The 25,356-nt window shown below is 42.0% G+C and overlaps 2 protein-coding genes across 10 annotated transcripts in view; one reads left to right on the plus strand and one right to left on the minus strand.

The window, feature by feature from the left end:
• MBTD1 (mbt domain containing 1) overlaps nucleotides 1–11,860 on the minus strand; it is a 38,776-nt gene extending 26,916 nt beyond the window's left edge. For 2 of the 8 annotated variants that reach the window (XM_076353531.1, XM_076353538.1), the window contains exons 1-5: nucleotides 11,733–11,860; nucleotides 3,727–3,928; nucleotides 2,418–2,557; nucleotides 1,470–1,584; nucleotides 1,291–1,376 (exon numbers count right to left, since the gene is read on the minus strand). In XM_076353531.1, the coding sequence (XP_076209646.1) occupies nucleotides 1,291–1,376; nucleotides 1,470–1,584; nucleotides 2,418–2,557; nucleotides 3,727–3,928; nucleotides 11,733–11,753 (564 nt within the window). In that variant the 5' untranslated portion in view covers nucleotides 11,754–11,860. Of the gene's footprint in view, nucleotides 1–1,290; nucleotides 1,377–1,469; nucleotides 1,585–2,417; nucleotides 2,558–3,726; nucleotides 3,929–5,716; nucleotides 5,953–9,443; nucleotides 9,633–9,963; nucleotides 10,010–11,732 lie in introns of those variants that run through there. The other 6 variants (XM_076353536.1, XM_076353535.1, XM_076353537.1 and 3 more) reach the window with 6 other exon arrangements.
• A 639-nt stretch (nucleotides 11,861–12,499) lies between these two features.
• Nucleotides 12,500–20,980, plus strand: UTP18 (UTP18 small subunit processome component). 2 transcript variants are annotated; one of them, XM_076353650.1, is made up of 14 exons: nucleotides 12,500–12,803; nucleotides 13,000–13,127; nucleotides 13,233–13,328; nucleotides 13,994–14,073; nucleotides 14,314–14,399; nucleotides 15,045–15,170; nucleotides 16,024–16,198; nucleotides 16,539–16,639; nucleotides 17,470–17,560; nucleotides 17,882–18,005; nucleotides 18,882–19,056; nucleotides 19,687–19,829; nucleotides 20,126–20,185; nucleotides 20,847–20,980. In XM_076353650.1, exons 1-13 carry the CDS (start codon nucleotides 12,504–12,506, stop codon nucleotides 20,148–20,150), a joined length of 1,650 nt encoding a protein of 549 aa, XP_076209765.1. In that variant the 5' UTR covers nucleotides 12,500–12,503; the 3' UTR covers nucleotides 20,151–20,185; nucleotides 20,847–20,980. The 2 variants fall into 2 exon arrangements, with proteins under 2 accessions (XP_076209765.1, XP_076209766.1); XM_076353651.1 differs by lacking the exons at nucleotides 16,024–16,198; nucleotides 16,539–16,639.
• Nucleotides 20,981–25,356: the final 4,376 nt, after the last annotated feature.

Genomic DNA, 25,356 nt, shown 5'->3' on the forward strand with positions numbered 1-25,356 from the left:
ATACGGCATGTTATAGCATAGTTTACAAGTGACCTAATTATTGTAGCTGCTTCCTAATTAAAGATGCCATACATCATGAAGCATTTGTTGTTATAATAGCACAGCCCACGTTATCAAACAATACCTTTTGATACGTACATACGAAATTACTTATTACAGCATGTACATAACTGTGAAACGAAGTGCAAACGTGCTTACTTAAGCACGTGGAATTCGACACAAATTGAGGAAGCTGTACTAACGCAAGGCTCTGTTCTGGGCAATAGCTAAGGCTTCTAAGCATAAAGGGCGCTATTCAGAAAGTGCCAACTGCCAAGAGCCCTCCACTCCAGCTGATTTATGAGTTGACAGGGCTCAGCATGAATTCCAGAACTGGACAGAAAAGTATGTCTCTCTCCTCCCTTATGGACACCTTCCATGAAACAAAATGTTTGTTTTGATTGCAATTTTCATCAGACAATTTTGAGCAAAATAAAACTTTTGTAAGAAGATGGAACACTTCAACTTCCCAAATAAAAAAGTATGCTGAGAAAACACTTTCTGACAAAGTTTTTACTTAAGAGACAGAAAGTACTGACAATATTTTAAACAAGATCTAATAATTGGAATTTAACAAACACATTAAAGACAGATGCTACTAAATATTTTCTTCATCCCCTAATTACATTCTGTAATGACTGAGGACTTCTTGTTCGGAATTTCTGTAACTCCAATACAAAGAAAACCAAGCTCCTCAATTTCAGATTTATAAAAAGCCTTCATTTTCCTCTATTTCTACACTACCTGGCAGCACGACTGGCAGGGAGGACGTGACTAAAAACTAAGAAAAAAATTTCCAAAAATCCAAATATGTAACCAGAAGATCAGTTCAACATAATGGATCAAGCCTGAATCAATCTAGAAAGCCTTTTGTAACTTTTTCTAACATTGCATGACCTGGTTGGTTTGATACTCTGTAGCACATTCGATGATTTTGCACCTTGAATGTGAGAAAAAAAGCTTCACAAGTGTTTACGGGTCCTCCTTTTACTTTTTTCTTTGTTTATGAGAGCATGTATGATGACAGCAACTGATAGCACTCAGAATTGTTTTAAAGGACAGATAAAAACAAACATACCTATCTAAAAAGTAATCGTACTAACACAGTTTACGTTTCACAGTCCAAGGCCAATAAACATATTTGGATATGAATGTTTTGCAAAAATGAATTCAAGAATTAATATGGACTCTCTCTCTCTCTCTCTCATGCTCACACACACAAATAGACAGCACATATTGAAAAATACTTACGTGTTTAAAACAGGTAACAGGAGCTGCTGTAAAGCTATTGCTATTGATGTAGTTACCCCAGCTGAAACCTTCCACAGGGACAGCTGCTAAGAGAAAGTTATTTTATTTAGGAAGCTGCTAATGAGCCACAAATCTTGTATTACCAAGAATGTGTTTCAGCTCTGTTTATACGCCATTACCTGCTTTAGTCTTTGCCTGGTTTTGTAAAGTTGCTTGGTACTGAGCATATGCTGCTAATTTAGCCACTAAGGGTTGTTTTTGTAGAACTTTTGCCTTCTTTGTTGGAGGTTTACCCTAAAACAAAAAAAAGCTAAGTAAATAAAGTCTTTCCAAACTCCCATCATGAAATTTCCATAGGTCTGTAGCATATCTCTGGTAGAACAACACAGAATAGAAGTTGACTAAGTATACACAACTACATGTAATATTAAATAAATTGAAAAACCAGTAGCAAAGAATGTCCAAAAGATGACTAGTATTCCAACTTGAACAGCATTATAGATTCATTGTTGTTTACCTGAAAAAAAGGTATCTTTTAAAAGCAGGTCAAATGGAAGAACTTTGAATCTAATTTACACCAATGCAATTTCTTGGCATTTGTTGTAATGAATTTGAGATAGGATATAATATTTCTTGACATTTCTATCTCTTTTCTTGAATATTACAAATATACCTTCACGATTATTAGTATTAATATTTTAAGTGAACAGACCAAAACCTATTTTGCAAATCTATATAGTTAAGAAAACCCTCAAAAACAAAACACAACAATGCTAAATAAACCTTTATGCTCTCTAAAGCCAGAAAGTGTCTTGGGTATGAGATGCATGGAATTTCAAGTCACTACATATGTAGGCTGAAGATTTTTCCTGATCTTTTTCTTGCAGAAGGGCCACTGCAGCAGAAATGAAATAAGGAGTCAGTATTCTCTGTAATTTGCTCTGCTAAGCAAAGTAATTTGTTCATTACTGATACAGTTTTGAGTTTTGGCTTACAAAATCACTTATGTGAAAGTTTTAATGTGTTAAGAAACTTGACCTATCTTAAAACATCCGGCAAGTTCTACAAGTGTACATGTTTTACAAAGACAGACTATAATAAGTATATAAAGAAAATGGTGTCTGTACCGCTACCTGAAGTCTGGCCAGAATGCTGGCCTTCTTGGAGTTCGATGAATAGCTTCTAGAGCATGACACACTGCAGAAGCGTTTTGTTTTAGAGTAAAAAGCGTCACGGACACCAACCATTCCACACATCTCGCATGTAGCTAATCAGAGGAGAGAAAAAGCCAAACGTTAAGAGTGTGATAAAGACCTCAGGAAAAATTCAGAACAAAGGCAACATAAGGAAGGTCCTGTAGGTGGCACCACCGAACAGTTTCTTGTTTGGTGCAAGAATTCTCTGAAGAGAATTGCATAGAAAAATAACTTAAAATAAGACCACCACCACAAACGTCAGTGAAACACTAAGGACCTCAAGTTCCTTGGTGAAAGGGTGCCTCCTTTCTGCTCCCTATTAATTTTACCACTGGTAGAAATGAATGACCCAGCTAAATCAGCTAAAGCCGATTTCTGTGTTTTCATGGTTCGCAAGGACACGTCTGCTTTGAATCTGGGCCTGCCAATCTTGATTTCCTCTAAATATTTAATACTTCCGACCGGAAATAAAACCAGATTTCTTTTTTGAATCATAGATTAGTATACCCGAAGTACCTCAGCCCACCAATATTCTCTTCTAGCAGGAATCTTACGCTTCAGAGGTTGACAGCATCACCCACTGAGTTGTTCCATGATGAATAAGAGTTTGTGACCAACTTATGCCAATGAGACAATACCGAGATTCTACCCAGAGAGAGCTCTGCTAATCACTAATGATTTTGGCTAAAATATTTTTTTCCCCCGATGATAAAAGCAATCTTCCCTTTTTAAATTTTTTTCCCGGTATACTCTAGCTCAGAGCTAGTGGGTAGTAAACAGGTATACACTAACAGACTTTATACAGGAGCAGTAACGAAGTTTTCCTAGTATAGGAAGAAATATATTTTAATATATTGTATACATAACATAAAGGGTAGAGAGAATATATGCCCAAGCATAGAGAGAACACACTGACATTTTCCTCAAAGCTCAAAGAATAAAAACAATGTACATGAGAACATAAACATGCATGTGCATATATACACAACACACATTGGATGGGAGGGCAGATGTTCCCATACTATTTGTTTCCCGACAGCAGGATTCAAAATCTATCTTGTTTCAGTTTAGCAAAAACCAAACAATTCCCCCCTCCCAAAACAAACCAACCCTAGCCCTTCAAGCTGTTTCGGTCCCTTTTCAGGCGGGACCAACATTTGGGATTGGACCCTCACAACTCACAGCACAGGCTAAAAAACATAAACATCAAACTCTCTGTACTCATGCACCACATACTTACCCATGCCAGATTTGCCATCTGGGTAAGTATAGACCTGTCCATTGTTCTTTATAATTGGGAGACTGGACGGCAAAGGAGCAACCTCCTCTTCGCTCTCATCTGAACTGGAGCTGCTGCTGGTGTCCTCACTACAACTATCATAACCGTCAAACATCCCGAATGAATCGCGTCTTTTCCTTTCTGCTCGTGAAGTATGTTCTGTCTAAAAATTAAAGACAAACAAACAAACAACAAAAACCCCGAAGAATAGCAGAGCATTCTGAATGCAAATATTTCCAAGTCAAGCTTAAAAAGTTTCAAAGGTCAAAGTCAGCCTTCAAAAGTAGATGTACTAAAACTGCTCTGTCAGCACAGAGATATGAGCCATACATTGCCAATTAAATTAGTATTGGTATAGTCAAGAGTAGCCAATTTTTGGTATTGTGATACACAGGAAGAAAAATCTATCTCACGATCCACTGAGAATACACAGTAGCAGCCCATACATTTCTTTTTCTTGGTGTCTTCAGAGTTCATTAAACCTGATGTGCTGAATAATGACAGCCACACAGATCTTATATGCAAATGAGCACATTCCAGATGGCTGCAGCCAATTTCACTAAAATTCATTCATTTGAGAAAGCTGGGCAGAGAAAAGACAGTTCGACCAGGAGGGCACTTATACCACAGGAACAGAAATGAGGGTGTATCTCTGCTCTCGTTGCCTTGTGGGGTTATCAATAAATCACTCAGTTTCCCTATGACTCAAGTTTCTCACGTGTGAAACAGGAATACCTCTCTACCTCACAGGGATGTTCTGAGGATTAATACATTAACAATTATGAAGAGCTCAGTTACTATGGCAATAGGGTCTGTATAAATGCTAAAAGATAGAAAGGTGACTAATTTGCCACTGTCACATAGGAAAACTTGTTATATAATAGTTTTCCTATAACCAAAAAACCTGAGGTCAAATAAAAACATACAATTTTGAAGAACGCATAATAGTTAAGCAATTTCTAGCAAAGACGTTAAAGAGGTATAAACAATAGATTAACTGATGTCTTTTTTCTGATGCGCATCCAATATATGCATTTTAATACAGTGACAATTTTCAATTTATTAATATCTTACACAGCTCTACTGAAACAAGGCTAGTTACGTGAGCTGCCCTCATTAAGCTAAAAAAAAAAAAAAAAAATTCAACGTATTTCCATTATCCCTAACAGTATCTACTAAGTTTGAGAGGAAATAACAGATAAAGAGAAGACAAAGAAAAATTCTACAATGGAGGCACAAGTTAGGAGAATGAAGTACAGCCAAGAAAACAGAAAAAACATTAAGGAAGCCTTTGCCTCTACTTCCTTCCCCAAGAGCTGATTTTATTTAAAAGTCATTGTAGACAGAAAAATAATAATAATATATGATCAGACTTTTCCTTCTTAAATTGCATTTGGATTCATAGCTTTAAGATTTCCTTCACAGTAATTCCCCAAATCCCTTTCCTAGAGAGTATAGGCCTGAACATCTTTATTGTTGGATCTCATCCGAGCCTTTTTCTGCCATGCCATCCCTTTATTATAATATTCTCTATTCTCCTTTGCAATCTGACTAAATCCTATTATGGAAGGATTTCCTTTTAGTTAAAAGGGAAAACTGATTTCCACACTGACCCAGTCCTAGCATCCAATAAAAATAAAAAAAAACCCAAAACCAAAAACCAGTAAGCACAAAAAGTTATGCAATAAGGTAAACAAATTTAAAACACTTAAAGCAGCTCTGAAACAAAACAAAAGTCAGTATAATGTTAATTATGCACACATTCCTTGGCCAACAATTCAAAGTTATATTAAAACCAATCAAAACTTAGGTTGGGGCATAACTTGACATCTCCTTGAAGGAACTGACATCTGCCTGAAGCAGCTAGGGCAACAGTGGCAATCATTAGGGGAAACACTGAGCGATGGCAGAACAAAACCTAGTCCTGACCTGCACTGGTAACAAGTCTTACCTGTACACTATTACTGATGCTATTAGCCAACAAGATGCAAGGTCAGTTATTTGTTTGTGTGTGCACGTGTGTGTAGACGAAGGCAGAAGTTGAGCGCAACGTTGCCATGGATACAGCGTTCTGCGAACAGTGCCAGTAATTTACAGATCAGAACATGAAGACTAATCATCTTCCTCAAGATTTCATGAGCTCCTTAATGTCTCACAATATTTAACTTTCCTTGACCACAGTCTCTGCTAAGAAAAAAAATGCAATACCATATTAACCATTCACAACAGCAATATCAGAACACCATGATGCCTTCCAGTATTATGGACAGGTATTAGTGGCGTTTCAGAGCCCAGGGGCAGGACCTCCTTCCTCATTCAACTCATCCTCCGTAAGTCAGCTGATCTGATTTCACTGAGAGATTAGGGCCTCATCCCACATAAAGGAGGACTTCAACCCTTTAGCGGAGGCTGCAGTACAAGGTAGTCCGAGGGACTAGGACAAGGTAGTACAAAGAGACATCCCTTTTCCATTCCAGACTGGAGAACTCTCGACCCACACGGCAGTTCTGCTTTGCCCAGTTGCTTTGCTGGCAGGGATCTGAAATGCTGTAGCAGCTCAGAAGGAGGAAGAGAAGTGCAGCCCATTCCCAGTCCCTCCAACTCCCGATGCTACAGTCGAGAAACTCTACAGCCGGCACTGCTCCCACTGCAAGGGAAGGTGAAAGAAGAAACGGGAGGTTGGAGGCGAGATGAAGGACCAGTGGCACAGAAGGGAAGACAGGCTGCTCTAGGCAAGTTGAAGCATGGTGCAAGATTACAATTGCAGACACCACGGTAGCACAGCTGGCTCTTTTTTTTGTTGTTCTTTTGCATCATGTATATTTAGAACCTCGATATTACTGCCAAGCCCTCTTTGCCAAAATATCCACAGATGAGAAAAAAAATACTTCCACTTTCTGTACGGAAAATTGGGTCCTCTACTACAAAAATCATTCTTCAGCTTTATACAGGTTCCTAAAAAGCAATCATCAAGTTTGTCGAGTTTAACTACGCTGTCAAAACAGGTCTCATATATCACCTTTCCATTTACTTTGTATTTGGCCAAATTGTCCCAGTTCAAGTTATGAGCAATTCAAAACAGCAGCTTTGCTTATTGTTTTAAAATACTGTTGTTTTTATAAAGCATTTTTATCCAAGCTTTTGCCAGAAGATGACCACGTTTGCCAGATAAATTAACGTTAAGAATGTCCTACATAAATTATAGTTGTCATGTGGATTGTAATTCTGGGGAAACTACTCAAAATATGTTTTGTGAGACGTGGAAAAGGTACAGTTTTGCAACAAAAAAAAATACTAAGTACTTTGTGCGCAGAAGTAGGTGAAAGTTAGGGAAGATGATATGCAAATACCTATGCTGGAATTTTGCTAGAGCAGATCAAAACATTTCTATTTTGATAATAAACACCACTAAGGTTCTTTTCAACCCATGTTGAGAGACAGCATTTGTAGAAACAAGCGAACAACATGTGGAGTCTCTGACGAGCCTTCCTGCAGAACTGAGAGGTCCCATTCTTCTGCAAACCCCGTCTAACGTCTGAAACGGAAAAAAGTTGGGGTACAACTCTGAACTCAAAGGTCAAAGATGGCATCCTTACAAAAAGGACAATATATGCCTCAAACAGAACCATAACTGAGATAAAGCAGCTGCTTCGGTAACAGCAGCAGCCTGCAATTCCTGCTGAGTTCTTGCAAGTGATGAGCAGCAGCGAAAGCACCTAACCATGGTAGCTACAGGACCTCTATGAATGGAAGCCTCAGAAAGAACAGCTTATTACCCTGCAAGGTGTTCCCACTGAATTTTGAGACGCTGTCCGTGAGAACGCAGTCCTTCACCCAAAAAAGCTACCAGAGACTAACAGTAGTAGTAACTTGATCTAACAATTACAACCACAGTAAGATCAATCCATGTTTCACAACACAGGCAGAGTAGAAAAAAAAATAAAATGTTCCCTACTCTTAGAAGCTGGATTTAGCACTAAAAATCACGCTGAGGAGGTTGTCTTTTCCTCAAAGCTGAACCAGATCGGTGTTCTTCACCTGCTAAGAAGCGAGGGAGCAGCATCCTGCCTACCTGCAAAACATGCTTTGAGCGAGAGTCTGGCTTACTATAAAACTTAGAACCTTGTAGCCGGTTAATGCCGAAAGAGCAGTAGCTTAAGTAACTCCACCACTAAGAGAGAGTCTACTAGTATATTAAGCAGAAGCAATGCACAAACAAAAGAACAAGACAAACTTTTAGGCGTACTGGCTAAGGCTTATTTTCCTAATGAGATTACCGGTTCCTCAACAGGAAAGATTTTTAGACAGAGCAATACAAAGTCTAGGGTAAGCGGGACTGGCAAATAAGCCTGTATGACTATTTGCTTGGGGGTTTTCTTGCATACTTTTCTTTATTGAAGGGATGGGTGGAGAGAGTAACTCTTAAGAACTGCTTTCTTATTCTGCCCAACTTCCCATTTTCCTGTTCTTCCTCTCCTCCCTGTGAATACTTGGCAACAATGTATTTTTAAGAAATACTCTTAATTAACCATTACACAAGGCAAATGGTACGATAAAAGAATATAGTTAAGGAAACCGGTTCCCCCAAAAGCAGGAAGGCAGCTCTAAACAAATATGAAAAATAACTAGTTTCTCACTCTCTTAACATACAGTGCTATATACATACAGTCGAATTTGGTCAGCACATTATAGCATACGTTCTTTGAGCGTAACAGCTACTCTTTCAGCATAAAAAGTTGGTCACAAAGGGTGAACAATGCATGGCCAAAACACAAAATAAAACTATTTAATGTTAATTAGACATCAAATACTTACTCAGGAAATTGCTTTAGTGTCTTGATGATGACTACGCTCAAGTATTGGCAAAATTTATGAGAAAGCGTTTTGAAGGTGAAAACTTGCTACAAAACATACCCCATGATTAAGTAACCGAACTTCTTGCCCCGAAATAAGTGCACCCTGGCCAAAGGAGGATGATCCAGAACAGTCACAGAAAGGTTTCAAACCACTCAAAATGGTTGGTGTTACCACTGATTCAATTTGGTGCTTGAATTCAGAAAGGTAGCAATTTAGAGCTTTGAGTACAAGAGCTGTAGCTTAACAAAGGCCTAGCGGCACCTATACAGATAGGCATCACTTTCCATATACAGCTCTAACCCCCAGAAACGTGACAGAACTATGGACAGATGGTATTTGAGGCCAAGGTCAACAATGAGGTCACCACAACCTTCAAGCCAAGGGTCTGTGATAAGACACATTTACTTTAATCACATATCCTTAACAGATCGTGCATTTCCCATAGCGTATTTCCAAGTTGGTATTAAATTTGACGCACAGCTTTTGTTTTCAAAAGTCCATCAATGTTTTGTGCTACAAGCTTAGCTTTAGCTCTGGATGTTAGCATTAAGGAAACAAAACGATGGAACTCATTTATTACAACTCTTCTGAACATAAGCTAGCCAAAATAATTTACTTATAATTGCCCCCTGTGGAACTGAAGTCTAATTGTGCCTCACAGCATGACAAAAAAAGAAAATTCAAACATGGTACCAATTTAAAGAGAACATAGTTTCAGCTTTCATTAAAAACAAACAAACAAAAAACCCCCAAAGCTAAACATCTTGGGATTCCTGGAAATCAGAACCAACCAAACTTACTTTTTTATACAAGCAACTCACCTCTATCTGGAAATGTGCCTTCCACTCTTATTATAAGTAAAATCTCTGCTGGAAAATTACAGAAATGTTTTTTCCTGTCTCTTCATTTGCTATGTATGACAGCATTTTGTCTGAAGCCAGTTTCTGCTGTTTGCCAATGGTTTTGTCCATAGCCTCTTCCCCAGGGGGTTTCACACAAGAGGGGAGACTCTTTCATAAAAAAATATATCAAATTAGCAGGCAATTTTGGAGGGGGTGTGTGATGATTAATATGTGAAATATCCGAGTTTTGAGAAAACTGAAAATCTGTTACAAACTCCATTATGTTTCTACAAAGCCCTTACAGGAGTATCTGGAAGAGGCAAATATTTCACTTTAAACACTGTGTTACCATTTAAAAAAAAAAAAAATCAATTTAAATGTAAAAAAACCAAAAAACACCACCAACCCAAAACCAAAGTCTTCAACACCAGAATTCATTCCGTGTGCTCAGAGCCAGATTCAGCAAAACACCACACATGCCCAGAGTGTACTGACTTACCTGAGAAATGAAGGTATGCAGTAGTAGTTTGCAGAAGGTATCAAAAGCCTTGCAAAATTAAATCAAATTTTAGAAGGTAAGAGAATTGAAAGCCAATGGGAGGGAACTTTTGTACACTATTTTATCATTACTGCCACAGTCATCTAGCTCTCTGGGGAACAACAACGAAGAGAATTCTTACTTTCAGCCTACAATCCTTTCGCATGTGCACGAGCCCACACACTCTCAAGAGCAACACCTAAACTGTTCTTGTGGCACAAACAGTAACTTCCACCTAGGAGAGCACATACCTCTGCTAGGTCTCCCTACAGCTTACGTGACACGCTTCCACAAAACGATCCCTAGGCAGAAGCAACGAGTAAAGACTACTAACCCACCAAGTTCTGAGTGCTTTTTAAAAGGAATATATTGTTTTAGTTCCCATGCAACGTTCCAGGTTAGTCTCTCACAGCCTTTTTATTCCATTCCTTACGAGTCGAAAGCGGACTGTTATAAACAAACACAACAAATAGGTAAACGCAGGTTTTCAAACCTGCAAAATAATTTTAATTTAGCACACAGAAGACTGCCCTGCGGCTTTCAGTTTTGACTGGTTTTAGATGGGAAAAATCACAAGGGCTGCCACCCACATTTCAAATCGTTATTTTAAAATTAATTACTTTTTTGCACGCAGTAGTTGCTACCACCATCAGCATATGCTTTGCAGTAGGGTTTGGGGTTTGGTTTTTTTTTTTTTTTAAAGCCACACTGGACAGAAATTGCTACACTTCAGAACATTTCCAGCAACAACCTGAAAGTGAAACTGGTTTCACGGGTTCACCGCTCTTCACACTGACAACGAAGTCACAATATAAACAGTCACGGAACCTGCGCGGGGGACGGGGGACACGGGGGGACCGGAGGCGGAGAATCCAAAACTTTTGAAGGGCTGGTACCAAAGAACGCTGCACGGCACTTACAAGGCGCCCGGCTGGAAGGCTAAACCTTCCAGGCTTCAACCGCAGGAGGAAGCTGCCGAAAACCCGGGGGCTTCAGCGGACGCCCTGAGAACGCGCGCCCGGGCCCGCCCGCCCGCCCCGAAGCTTCTTCCCACCGGCCGCCACCGCCGGCGGGAAGCGGGAGGGGAGGGGAGGGGACGGGGGGAACCCACCCCCCGCCAGCAGACGGGATCACAACAAAGGGGGAGCCGCCGCCGCCGCCCGCCTCCGCGGGTGACAGCCTTCGCGGCGCTGCCAGCGCCCACCCACGGCTCCCCCCCGCGCCCCCCCGCCGCCGGGGGGGGTGGGTGGGGGTGTGTGCCCCTCCGCCCCGGGGGGGGGTGGGGGTGGGGGTGGTGTGTGTGCCCCTCCGCCCCGGGCCGCCCCCGCTCCGCGGGACGGCTCGGCTCCGCGGGGCTGCCCGCAATAAACTTTTCGCGACAGCGCTCCGCACAAAGCCAGCCCGAAGCCAGCGCCGCTCCGCACCCCGCGGGGGGCCGGCACGGCCGAGCCCCCCGCCCCGCGCTGGCGCACCGCCCCCCCCCCCCCCGCAGAGCCGCGCCGCCCCCCCCCCAAAGCCGGAGGGTGCTGGGGCTGCTCCCCTCCCACACAGGTGCGGCGGCCGGCCGGCCCCGGCACAGGCACGGAGCGGGGCTGCTCAGCTCCCCGCTCCCCCCCCCCCCCCCCCGCGGGCACCCCGCCGCTCCCCTCAGGCGCCGAGAGCCCCGCTCGCCCCTCGGCCGGGCGGCCCCCGCCGCGGCTGCAGCCTCCCCCGCGGGCTGCGGTACTCACCAGGTCCTTTGTGTTTTCCATCAGGCCCTCACGGGCAGGAGACGCCCGCTGCCTCTGCCCCCTCCCCTCGGCTCGGCCCCCTCCGCCTGCCGCCTCCCCCTGCGAGGGGCCGGGCCCGGCGGGGCAGGAGGCGGCCTGGGAAGTTCAGCCCCTCGCCCGGCCGGAGGAAGGAACCCAACTCCCTGCGCCGGAGTATCAACAACATTAGCATAACGCCCCTGCGCACGCGCGGCGCCCGGCCCACCGCGCGCCCTCATTGGGCTCCCAGCTCTTTGGGGCTTCCTCGCTCGCCGTACCCCCCCCCCCCCCCGGGGGGAAACCATCCGGAAAAGGAGGGGGGGGGGGGTTCAGCAGCAGGGCAGAGGCGGGGGGATAAAAGCAACCCGGCCGCGGCTCGCTTCGCCTTTGGGTGGATGGCGGCACGCGCGGGGCGGCCGCTGGGCCGCCGGGGGAGGGGGGGGGGGCGGTCGGTCGATTGTCGCACGGGGCGCGGGACCCCTCTGGGCGCGCGATGGAGCGGCCCAGCCGCGGGCCGCGTCACGTGGAACGCGGGCTGGGGGAGGGGGGGGGGGGGAGAGGAAGGCAAAGAAAGGAGGTCACGTGACAGCGTCCTGAGGCCGGGGAGCGTGGCCGGGTCACGTGGGACGAGGAGGGGCAGCGGCGCGAGCCTATCAGCCCCGGGGAGGCGGGGCGAGGGAGACGGTACCAGGCGATCACGTGGGCACCGGGCATGCCTTCCGGTTCCGGCGGGCGGCGGCCCCGTGAGGAGCGATGCGGCCCGCGGCGGGAGCGCCTCGCCCGGGCCCGGCAGCGGCGCAGAGGAGGAGGAGGAAGGAGGCGGCGGCGAAAATGAAGAAGGCGAAGAAAACGAATAAAATCGTGAAGCAGCTCCGGCCGCGCGCGGAGGCGGCGGAGGAGGCGGCGGCGGGGGAGGCGGCTCGCCGCGCCCGGCACTTGAAGGCGCTCTCCCGCACGTCGGGCGCCGAGCGGGAGCTGGAGGAGCTGGTGTTCGGCGACAGCCTCAACGTGGAGGAGGGCGAGCTGCTGCAGCGCCTGGCCGGCCCCCAGCGGGTAGGGCTCGGGGCCCGGCGGGCGGCGGGCGGCTGGCTCCTGCCCCGCGGCCTTCCCTGAGGCCCGGGGGGCGCGGGGAGGCGGCGCTCTCCGCGGTCCCGAGCAGGGGCTGGTGCTTGCTTCGGGTCCTTGCCCCTGCCCGGTCCCCGCCGCCAGCCCGCGGCTGGGCTGACGTGGCCCCTTCGGTTGTTTTCAGCTTAGTGCTGCGGGGAGGGAAAGCCTCCAGAGAGGGTCCAGCGATTCGGAAGCAGAAAATGAAGCAAAAGGTAAACTCCTGTCTAAAAAGCCAGCCTGGGTGGATGAAGATGACGAGGCTGAGGAAAAGTAAGTTCAAGTTTGCGGGTCGGAGTTCCGCGTCACGCCTAAGAGTGACTGTAAGCGGCTTCAGTTTGAATGATCTTTGTGTTTGGTGTGTTTCTTTCCCTCTAGCGTCGACATGACCCATAGGTATAGGAAAGATTTCATGAAAAGTGATGCTGAGAAGATACTGACTAAGAAGAAGCTGAAAAGACGACTTGAAGAACAGTGAGTCTCTAATATTTTCGTGGCTAACTTTATTAAGATGAGATAAGAGGCATTTATTGGACATTAAAAGTCACTTTCCTCTTTACCCACTGTATTCACGTGGCCTGTTTAAAGCTAGTGCTTCTTGCAGTATTTGCAGTATCTCTAACTCTAAAGTTATACTAAGAATAGTAAATAAAACGTGCGTTAGCATTGTCTAGGCTAATTTGTTTAATACTTGTTTTAGCAGAGGCGCACAAACTAATTTGTCTTCTGGGGAATTATACCAGAAATTTTTTGTAGTGATACGTTGCTCTGTAAATAGGATGATGGAAGATGCTGACGCAGCATGGTATGTAAGAATGAGTTGAAATGGAATATAGTCAGACAGCAAAGCAGAACTTTAGGTGTGTTTGGGTTGTCTTGGTATTGGCGTGTATTGCTCCAAAGAACAGTGCTTTAAGGTTTGGTGTCAGCTTTGCTGTAGTTGCACACTCGGGACAGTCAGCAAAACAGAGAAGGCTGAGTGAAACTTTAAAAAGCTTGTGTAGTGTTCTCAGCGCAAGTAATCTTGCAAAATTGTGACTGTATGCCTTGTAAGTACTTAATGCATAGAAGGGAATTACTTTCTCAAAAGAGTTGGTGTTTTTTTTCCTCTTCCTCCCCCCTGCCCCTTCTCTTGCTAGGTTTCAGCGAGCTATGGGAGGAGTTCCTGCCTGGGCTGATTTAGAAAACAGGAAGAAATCCAAAACGACTGCAAGTGATAGTAAATAAATCCACTACTATTCTAATAAGCGTTTCTGTGTTTCCCTGTTCAGCTTCTTAGAAAACAATTACTTCTGATGTCTTCTCAGGTTCAGTAGTATGATAATATGCTGGATAATATGCTTTATTCCTTCCTTCCTTCAGTGTGCTTTGATTTAACTTGTTTCTGGGAGGAATTTGTAGGTTTTGATGTGGGAGTGTTTGTGGAATTAGCCTTTTTGATGTGCTTTGTCTTAATTAGGTGACAGTGATGAAGATGATGATCTGCTATGCAGGACTGGCAATTTCATATCAAACTCGGAGTCCCTGCCAAGAGGTATTTTGAAGGTAAAGGCAAGCCTGTCTTTCCACCTCAGTTTGACCCGTATGCACACTTTGACTTCTTTGTGGCGATTTGGGCAGTAAAATTAGTGATCATATGAATTTCTTCTTTGTTTCTGTAACTGGAAACTAAAGAGTGAACAGTTGGACACATTGGATAGTTCACATCATGAAAGCATGAAACAATAAATTGAGATGTATTGTTTGACATAGGAATTATTTTAGGTACTCTAAAGTAGCATCTTGTAGTAGGATTTTAATTTCTGCATCGGAAGGATGGAATTCTCCTGCAACTTCGAGGCCACTGAAATGGTCTTTGAGAAGCAACAGCCTTAAATGAGTGTTTCTCACGCTGTCTCTTCAACAGCTATTTCAGACGAGTCGGAATGCAACTAGTTTTACATATACTGTTAATTTCGAAGGCCGTAGAAAGGCTAGCTAGTTTGTCTGATGTCTGCCCTGCTGCATTGAAGCAACTTGCCGAACTTAACTGGGCATGTGTTCTGCTTATGTCATGCTGTCTGAAAGTTCATCATAGGGTTTGAGATCTTGCTCTTGTAGAATAAAGAGCAATTAAATTGGCTATTCGTCATCATAAGCAAAAATGTGTAAGTTGTATTTTTTTTTTACACTGCCTGATCTTTGCTCTAGATGAGGACCTGCTTGCCTGCTAATCAGGAACGTTTTGCTGATGGAAAGCTGGTCACTGTGCAGTTCCATCCGTCTGCTCAAGTAGTTATGACTGCTGGACATGATCGATCTGTGTCACTCTTTCAGGTGAAGAATTTCAATCCACGCTATGTAAATGGCCACTAATACGGAATCTTTTTTTTATAAGTATACCTGAGATAGTCTATCGTCCCAGGCTTTCTTTTCTCTCCTCCTGTGATGGTGTGCTCACAGGGGTTGTAATGTCTGTGGTTACAATGGAGTTGGCTTGGTTGAAGGCATCTTCTTGGAAGAAATTTCCACCTGTGACATCATACCAACCACTTACAGAGTATAGGCAGACTTAGTTGTATCACAATTTCTAGGTGAAGATTTGTTTTTAAAAATGTTTGGTTTTAAGGTTTGCAGTGACGAGGACTAATGAGATCTTTTTTTTTTTCTTAAGTTGTTTGTAAAGCCTGTAGTGTGGGGAGCAGTCCACTTTCATTTAAACCCGTAAATTGCTGTGAAATCATTTTGGGGGTGGAGAGACTGTACTGCAGCAGGAAGCTACTCGTGCTGGGACACTCCTGCCCTGCTCCTCAGAAAACTAAAGATCATAACTCTATTTAGGAACTTTCAGCATGGCCCAGTATCAGTCAAATTTGACGCTCCCTCAGGGCTGCAGGAAAGACAAATGCGAAGCAAATGTTTCTGTTTAGAAAGGCACAATAGAAGTGATTATTTGAACAAAGCATGGGCAAGAGGTGCGAAGTATATCCAGGAAGGCTGGGAGTGCCCGATATATGGGGTGAGGAGCCAAGAGCCAGGTTATTTGTAGGTTGAGAAGAGAGGAAGAGATTAATGCTTCAAACTGGTGTACCTCTTACTGTTTAAGTCTCTTGTGCTGGCTAGTTGATGCGAATTTTGTATGTAAAAGTATTTGGTATGTTCCTTAATATGATGATCTGTTTTTTTGAAGGTTGATGGTATAAGGAATCCAAGAATACAGAGCATCTATTTAGAGAGTTTTCCAATTTATAAGGCGTGTTTCAGTGTTGATGGAGAACAAGTTATAGCCACTGGTACTCACCATAAAATGTTCTTTGTGTATGACATGATGAGTGGAAGTATTATTCCTATACAGAAAGTAAGAGGTACGTTTTATAGTCCTGTAAGTGTCTGGGCATAGTTGAAGCTGTCCCAAACAGAGATGGCATATGAATTTGCTTTAAAAGGAAATGCAGCAAATTGTTGGAGGTCATATTTTTAACTTGTCTTCAGGGATCTTTACTCGAGTACCTTAGCTTTAGTTTGGGGTATTAAAAGTTAATTGTCACACGTAAACAAGGTTGAGTTGTAGCTTTACTGTGACAGTGTATTACAGAAATGAAAAGCTGAAGTGGAGTCAGGTCTTATTCATATTCATCATACCTCTGAATGCTGAGGAAGAAGAATCAATTATGCCAATTTGAAGTTCTGAATCTCTTTTCAAAGGTGTGGAGGAAAGATTTCTCAGAAACTTCGAGGTCTCTCCAGATGGATCATTTATGCTTCTAACTGGAACTTCAGGTTACCTTCACTTGTTGTCAATGAAGGTAGTTTCTCTTCATGGTTCATGTAGCTTCAGCTTCTTGGTACCTTTTTCCTTTCGAATCTGCTTGCTTATATTTAATCTGAAAAGCAATCTAGCTTTCAGTTGAAACAAAGGTATGACGCATACTCTGACAGCCTTCAAAAATGAGCTGCGGAATCAACCAGCTGTAGCTTTAGAAAATTGTTTTGGGGTGTCTGAGAATTTTTTTTCTGACTATGCAGTTCTCTTTGGGACTGGTGGAGCTAAGGCCAGAGTTTCACGGGGTTTTAAGCTGTCACTGGAAAAAGTCGTATGTCAGTGGTGTGTTTCAGCTGATTGCACGAACACTGTGCTGGCAAAAGGAATGGCCTCGGCATGGAAACAGGCATCTGAGGGCGGAAGAAATACAGGACTGCTTTTTTGGGAATAGCGCTGGTGCATGCTGGTGTACCGTGTTCATGAATCATGCTGTCTGCTGTGATTCATGATGCATACAGAATTTTTCCAGTTAAATTTTAAAATGCCATATGATGGCAGCTGGATTTCTTTTAAACTTTTACTGGGAAAAATACTTTTTAAAAAGAAAGTTCAGTTCTGTTCTATAATGAAGACCCTTCAGCGAGGGAGCAAATGAGTGTTTCTTGAACTAGCTGTAGTTGTGCAATAATAAATTGATCACGGACTCATGAGCATCGGCCTGTGCTCTGGTCTGTAGGCACTGAAAACATTGATGCTGTTCTTGTGACGTCAGTGTAGCTAGCGTAAGGTTTTTGTGGGTCAGGAGTATGGAAACAACTTTCCTACAGATTTTTGGCAGATTCATTGTCACCGTTGTTGTTCTTCATCCTATAGACAAAGGAACTGATTAGCACTATGAAGGTAAATGGAAGATGCACTGCATCTGCTTTCACTCCAGACAGCAGTAAAATATATAGCTATTCGAGTAAGTATTCTCTCCAACAGCACTAATCATAATTCCATTTAAATTGCATAAGTTTTTATAAGTCATATAATCATCTTTGTAAAACAATAAAAGACTTTATGTCAGTATCTGGCCTAAAAATACAACCAAGTGATCAATCATTAAAGAATGGAGTTAACTATTTTAGTATGGCTTTATTTGGTTTTGTAAAAAATACCCTATGTTCGATTGTTGGAAATGAGCTAATAGTTGTCATCTAATGAAATCTATTTTAACAAAATAGACAAACAATGTGTTCTGTATATATGGTTTCTATAATCTTCTACTTTATTCTGCAACCAGAGGAAGGCGAAGTTTTCATTTGGGATGTGAGAAGCAGAAAGTGTTTACATAAATTTGAAGATGAAGGTTCTTTGGAAGGAAAGTGCATCGCTGTTTCAAAAAATAACCAGTATGTGGCATGTGGGTAAGTGACTTGGATTTGACAACTTCTTCCTATCTCATTTTGAAGCTCTTCAGTAAACTTACTGGTGGCTGGTGAGAGTGTAGGAACATGGAATAAGTTTGGTTTTAATAAGGTTAGAATAGAGGGGAATAGATGAATATTGCCTGCTTTATGAGAATTTAATTTGTTCCATGGATTTCTAAAGTCACTCCTAATGTGTTACTGTTGCCATATACGGGTTTAGCAGTTAATTTTGAAATCGTACTGACTGAAATCACAAATTCTGTAGTACAAATGTCGATTCGGGGTCTTCCCCCTTTTCTAGTTCTTTCCTATACTCCTAATTTGGCTCCTGCAAGATAGCATGTTAGCATTTGAAAAGATGCCTCGGCTCAAAGCCACAAGCTTTGTGTTTCTCCAAGTATACTTACCGAGATGCAACTTCAGCTAGCGTATCAATTCTTTTAAATGAGACTAGCAAATACTTAAGTACAGTACACATTTTCTTAACCCACTGTAGAAGAGGATTTTTAAGTGGACTTACTCTACAGGGCATTAAAAAAAAAAAAAATCAAAAAGCTTGAAACTATTTCAGAATCTTTTGATACCAAGCTCTCATTGCTTTGAATTCATGCTGTGTAAGAGATGGGCTTATCAAGGCTCTCCGCAGTTAAGTGTGTCTCTTCTTATATAAATAAAAAAACCAAAACCCAACCCCCTCCACTAAATACTGTTATAAACTCCAAAGCAAAATCAAGCTCCAAACAAAATATTGTTACAAACTCCAGTAAATAATTGGAAATTACATTTTTAGTTGAACGGTGGCTATAGATGACAAGGTAATATGTACTGTAAATGTTACTTCTTGGTATAGTCTTTACTAATTTCTTTTTTTAGTTCAGCTTCTGGAGTTGTAAATTTATATACTACTGATGTCTGTCTCAAAGAAAACCATCCTAAACCAGTTAAAGCCATAATGAACCTAGTTACATCTGCTACATGTGTGACCTTCAATCCCACCACGGAAATTTTGGCAGTGGCTTCCCGTGAAACTGATGAGGCTGTCAAATTGGTATGTTCAGCTTCTTTAGTACAAGGTTTTTTTTGTATCTTGATCAAAAATGTTCCTGGTAACATAATAAAACTGATATTGAGCAGATATGGATGCTGCAAAATTCGCTAGACCGAGCAGATCAGGACATGTACAGGATACTGTACATTTATGAGGAAATAATTTTTTTTCTTCAGGGGAGTTGTTCTGAAAATATCTTACAGTCTAGTTTACCTTTTGTTTTTCCCTTTTTAAAATGCCCTTATTTCAGTGCTGTAAATATAACTCAGCAACAAATGTGAATTTTCAGCAGCTGCTAACTGTAAGGGACTGACTATGTGGTGTTTTTCGTAGCTCGTTCAAAATTTTGCCAGCCTTGTCAGAATTCTGGCCAACGGTGGAAGTATTGAATTAATCTGAGGGCTTGGAAGCCTATTTTTACTGCTTAGATGTAATTACTTAAAAATAAATGAGTTGCAGTAACTGGATTCGTAGTGTGTTCTCTGCACCATTTCTCCAGTAGAACTCTAGGATAGGAATATAACTGAACATTTGAACTTAACATTGACCTTCAATTTTAAATTTGTACTTCAATTTGAATTTTAGTGGCTTTTTCCGAATTGTTATAACCAATGACCTATTTCTCAATAGGTACACATTCCTTCATATACTGTATTCTCAAACTTCCCGGTGTTCAGAAGAAAACAGATTTATCTCGCTCAATCTATGGACTTTTCGCCCAGAAGTGGTTTTTTCTCTGTAGCAAATAACAAAGGCAAAGCTTTGTTATTTAGGTATGTACTAAGTTAGGTTCATTAATCCCAGATAACATGTTTATATTCTGTAAGATGGGGCAGATGACTGGTAAATGATAAGGCTTGACTTCGTGATCTGAATTTCACCTGATGACTTAATTGAGTGCGGAGCTGGCTCTCCCTTCTGGAGAATGAGCCTTGTTTTTAATGTCTGATTATAAAACATACATTGCTGCAGACATCCCTGTCAACTGAGTCGTTGTTGCTGCTTTGTGTTGTTCACTCAACAGGTTACTGAAAAGTTTTAAAACTGTCTCAACTTTTTTTTTCTTCAGGCTGAAACATTATTCAGATTTTTAAAAGAAGATACAGGAGAAAATGGACCAGTAACTGAGGTAAAAGCAGCACTAGAACTGTTGGCAGCGTTGTCTTGAGGAACCTTATTTTCATTTTGCTACCTCTGCCTCTTTATAGATGGCAACAAGAAGTGTAATCTGGAACTGTTCTGTCTGGATCACTCATGTAGTAGGCTCCACATGATGGGCAAGATTCAGGCTTGTCTTGTCAATCTCAGCTTTTCTAATACTCCTCCTACAGGGAGTTGGTAGTTCAACTAAACTTCTGCCCAGTCCTGTTGACAGCAGTTTTAAAAATCTGGATATATTCACATGAAACTCATAGGCAGTGTTGTTAAAAACCAGCTGTAGGCTGGCAGATACTTGGCTTGATCCTGTTACGGAGTCATGTAAGTGTGCCCGCACAAGTCTGCATAATTTCAAATTTAGATTACATAAATTACTGAAATTTGAAGTGTAGCTTGCATGCAGATACGACTTCATTGTACACTTCAACCTCTTCTTGGGAAACTGGAAAGACCTGTAGCCTTGACAGTAATACAGTAGTTCTGTTTGACCCAAAATGTGTTAATGATTGGAAGCTAAACTCGCTCAGACTGGAAGCAGGTAGGTCTTCTGCACGTTAAGCTTGCATAAAATTCTGTGATGGCTAAATGTTTGGAAGATACTAACAAAACTCTCTGTACTGATCTTTCCCCAGGTGTGGTAACCTGCGGATACAAGTATGCTGACAAAATCAAACAAGTCTTTTTTATTTTACATTGAAGTTAAAAAATACTAATATAACATCTGTGGTTTTGAATGTTGTTCCTTAATAAATGTACCTGATCAGTTTCCAGGCATGTTGTTTCAACTTTTTCCAATGTTTTGTGTAAGCAAATGACTAAGTAGATTTTAACGGTTGCCATTCAAGCTAATGTCTTCAAGAAATGCTTCAATGTCTTTATTATGAGCCTATGAAGTATTCCAGTGCTGAAGCAGAAAACAGGAGTTTTGTGTAAACTATAACCTCCGCTCCATGCGTTTAGCTTGAGGTTTTCCACCAGCCAGGTTTGAGGCTGGGTTGGAGGCAGCATGTGGCTGACTGGAGGAGCAAATTAACCTGAAACCCTGTTGAAGCAGGCGTTGTACTTCAGCCCAATTTAACAGGCCAGTTATAGCTTAAGGATAGCCTAAGGCAAAAAGTGAGAAACACCACCCTCAGTTGTGCTTACTGCCTCCCACGTGTCACAAAAACAACTGTATGTAATGTGGTTTTAATTCTTAAGGAAGACCCCGTTCGTACCTTTCTGTGAAAGCAAAGCATCCTGAGTATCACTTCATACTCGATTTTTAAATCAGTTGTGAAATTCTGATACCGTTAGGGTTGCCTAGCAAGGACTGCTTTACAGCTGTTGTTGCTGGTTCTTCATCTGATGTCAAATATCGCACCTCTGATCACTTTGTTCCAGAAGCGGCCGCCTCTTCCCTTTTGAATACATGAACAAAAAGTTGACTAGGAATCTGCTACAATAAAAACCCTGCTTTCAGAATAAATTGTGGCTAATATGTCTCTCCACTTCACATGAGGGAGCTTTTTGGGCAGTAACATCAAGAGCCAAGGTGCTCCAGTAACCAGCAGTGAAGTCGTTAAGCCTTCAGTGAAAGTGGCGTTACAAAAAAGGTACTCTGAGCATGAGAAAAAGCTAATTCTAGAACCCTGTCAAAAACTTGACATATACGAGCCTATTGTTAAATTCTTGTCATACTGTTTTAAAAATAGAATATTGTGTTTTCTGATGTAACGGGTTTTTAAAATGGCTTTGCCAGTGATTCGTTTAAGATGAGAACTTGATTTCACAAATCGGAGGAAAAAGCAGAATGTGCTCTGGAGGTGTTAAACTGACTGCAGTGTTTAACCTTACTGCAGCGCTAAACCTAAACTAAAGACCCTAGTATGGAAGAGTAAAACTAAATCATAAGCACACTGTATTAAGATGCTTGCTGTAGGATTCTTCTGTCACAAACAAATCTAGCTAAAATCTGGCTGGGACTGAGATTTTGTTGAATTTCAGAAATCTAGATGCTGAAACGGGTTTATGACTTCACTAGAGGGCAGCACTTAAGCACTTATTTGGAGACTTGACTGCTTCATGGTCCTGAGCAGCTTGTGCTGTGACAGCGCTGCCGGTGGGTGAGGTTTTGGTTGTGGTTATTGACACAATTCACCTTTTTTTTCAATCATCTCTATTGCTGTTAGGGAGGTTTAAGTAGTGTGACTTCATCCACAAAACTATTAAATCATTTTAAATCAAAGACTTCTAAAAGGTAGGTTTTTAAATAAAGTCTTTTACCAAATTGCACTGAAGTAGCTGTGAAGTATTTTAATACCACTTAATTCGCTTGTCCTGAGACTCTGCCCCTCTTTGCACGGTATATGCTTCTCTACTTTACCCATTAAAAAAAAAAATCCCAAATCCAGTGATTCAAAGCCGTATAGCAAGTCATTAGCAGGTCTAGAATTAGAACTTGAGAATTAATGGGTTGCTGGACTTGCTCAGTTAGCATGAACACAAGTTTCTGATGTTCTTCCTTGCCCATCCTGCTGACATCTGGTTGTAAGAGGTCCAGGCTGGATGGAGCAGGAGAGTAAATGGAGAAGGTGTTATAAGACATACCGAGGTGCTGTATACTCTTGTATCACTGCAAGTGACTTCAAATAGTGGCAGGAAGGAAGGAGAGATTAAACATTTCTTTCTGCAAATTCTATGATGTAAGTTGCAAATATTAAGCTCTCTACTGAGTTATGGGGAGCGCTGCAGTACAAAACATTTCAGCTTTGTACTTACTTTTAATTCTTGCTGTTGCATTTTTGTCTTCTGGAAAACATAACTTACTGCCCCATCCCATATAAAATAAGGAAGACTTTTGCCTTGAGAAATAAAGGAAACCTCAAGGTGCTTGTTGCATTTCTTAATGGGTTTTGAGCAATGACAGTTTCACGTACTAAACAGGTCTCGAAGGTTGGATGATACCAAGTATTGCAAGAAGTTGAAACTGTTACTAGTGTGTCCAGGGATATTTATTTGCAGTGGGATGAATTACTATTAAGTATACACATCACTGTGCTCTCGTTCTGAAAAACTCGGCTCTTTGTCAGTTTGCCATGTCTTGAGTACTTAAGCTTCTGACCTATTTAAAACCTCTTTGTGTTTAATCCTTTTCTCCTAGTATGGCTTTTTTTCTGGCATTGCTGAGCTGAAGTCCTTTTAATGAATTATTTCTCTGCTTTTCCTCTCCTTCCATTCTCCTTGGCAAAATAAATTTTATTGATGTAGCCCATTAAATATTTATCACCGCAGCCTTTCCCCTTCAGGCTGCGATCTTGTCCGATTTTGCAAGCTAAAGAGAATTGGTCTGGTTACTGCTTAGAAAGGAAACCTCCAAGAAGAAGAAACCTGACTAGATGTTAGAGTAACACTGGTTATTTAGAAGGTTATTGGGTTTCCTACTAAGTCTGGCTTGAACCTGCTGTTCGACCCTGCTCCTGTTTGAGAGCTGTGTTTGTGGTGCAGGTGATGTAGGAAATTCTCAAAGGACCGAATGATTTTTTCTTTTCTCCTGTGTCTCATTCAATATCCAGGATTGCTGCTCTCAAAGTTATTTGGAAAGTTACAGTTCTGTAAATCTCTTCCACGTGGCACTGTTTCAACGGCTACGTGATTTTTTTTCCAATGCTTGCTCATCAGAGAGCAAATTAGATTCTCCTCTTTGGATGTAGTGCTGAACCCATCTAGTGGATGTGGCAGTCGGCACACCTTGAAAAGAAGCTGGTCTGTCACCTAAGGCTGTTTCTCGAAGTATTTGAAGGCCTCTGGTGATCCTCTAAATCCCTTTCTTTGCTATAATTTGTAATATCTAGGGGGAGGATACAGAGCTCTTCTGGAGGGTGTCTGAAATAAGTCTGTACAGGATAAAACCCTCAGTTACCGCTGTCCAGTACCTCCAGGAGCCCAGCTGGTATCCAATACACCACACCGTCGCTTGCTCTGGCACTGAATTCTGCTGGTTTTATGCTGCATCTCCTTTTGGATAACTAGCAACAGCAATGTGCTGGGCACTTAATGACACGTTGCGGTCGTTGGTTGGATTTCTTCTGTTGAAAATGGGAACTGATTATTTTTTCTGGAACAAAACATCTCTTGGGCACTCAGATGTTTTTGTCCCATGTTTGTGTCTCAGTGAGATGGCAATACAGTCTAACCCATTTTGGGACACTTTCATCGAGGCAATCTACACCTGTTAATCTACCTGCGTATCTTCTTCCAGTGATTAAAACTATGCAAGTTATACATCTTATTAAATTACTTTGAGACCCCTTAACCTGAATGAAATTGTGTAAGCTGATCAGACACTTTGAAACGGCTGCAATATGATTTGGTTTTCATAATAGGTATTGTAAAATATGCCTGAGAGCTCAGTCTTCATAGTGTTGTATTTTGCACATAAGATGGCCTGCCATATGAGACTTCCATTTTGTGTGTGCAATATTGAATGTTTTATTATGCTTAAACAGATGGGAGGAAGAGTTGAAGCAGAGGGGAATTTAGAAACGTGATGCAGGAGCCCTTCCTTATAATTGCTACCCATGGCTGCTATTCTGCCTTGTCAGAAGATCTATTTATCATGGGTTTAGTATGCATTCTCTTGTATTTTCAGTGAGTTTCTACTGAATCGAGACTGACTTAAGAAATTAAGCCTAGCAAGATGTTTTTAACAGATCTACGTGGCTGGGAACTGGGAGGGAGTTGAACTTCAATTTAGGATCTTTGAAGACACATCCATTTTATGAAGACTGAGTAACTTCTGTCTGCAGATCCTGATGTAGTGTAGTGTTTAGCTAAGGGTCTATCACATGCTTAAGCACAAGGGTTCTTTATTCCTCTTTAATCTTTGTTTTAAAGTTTGGATGCAGATTTCGAAGTTACTGGAAGGGAAAAGGTGTTTTGAGTACTTACAGTTCAAAAATAATTGTTCAAGAACTTGCGTAGTCACTCAGAACCTCCGCATCCTGCTGTTCAGGAGATTGTTTCAGTTACTTGGTGAAAAACTATTAGCCCTGATCTACTGGGAGGAATTGCATCAAGAATGAAATAATTAAGCCATGGGTTTTTTTTTTTTCTGTAGCTTCTCTAATGAATGCCTTGCAGCAGCAAGAGCTTGTTCTGAGT

The sequence above is a fragment of the Aptenodytes patagonicus genome, chromosome 16 (assembly GCF_965638725.1).
Source record: "Aptenodytes patagonicus chromosome 16, bAptPat1.pri.cur, whole genome shotgun sequence".
Lineage (NCBI taxonomy): Eukaryota > Metazoa > Chordata > Aves > Sphenisciformes > Spheniscidae > Aptenodytes > Aptenodytes patagonicus.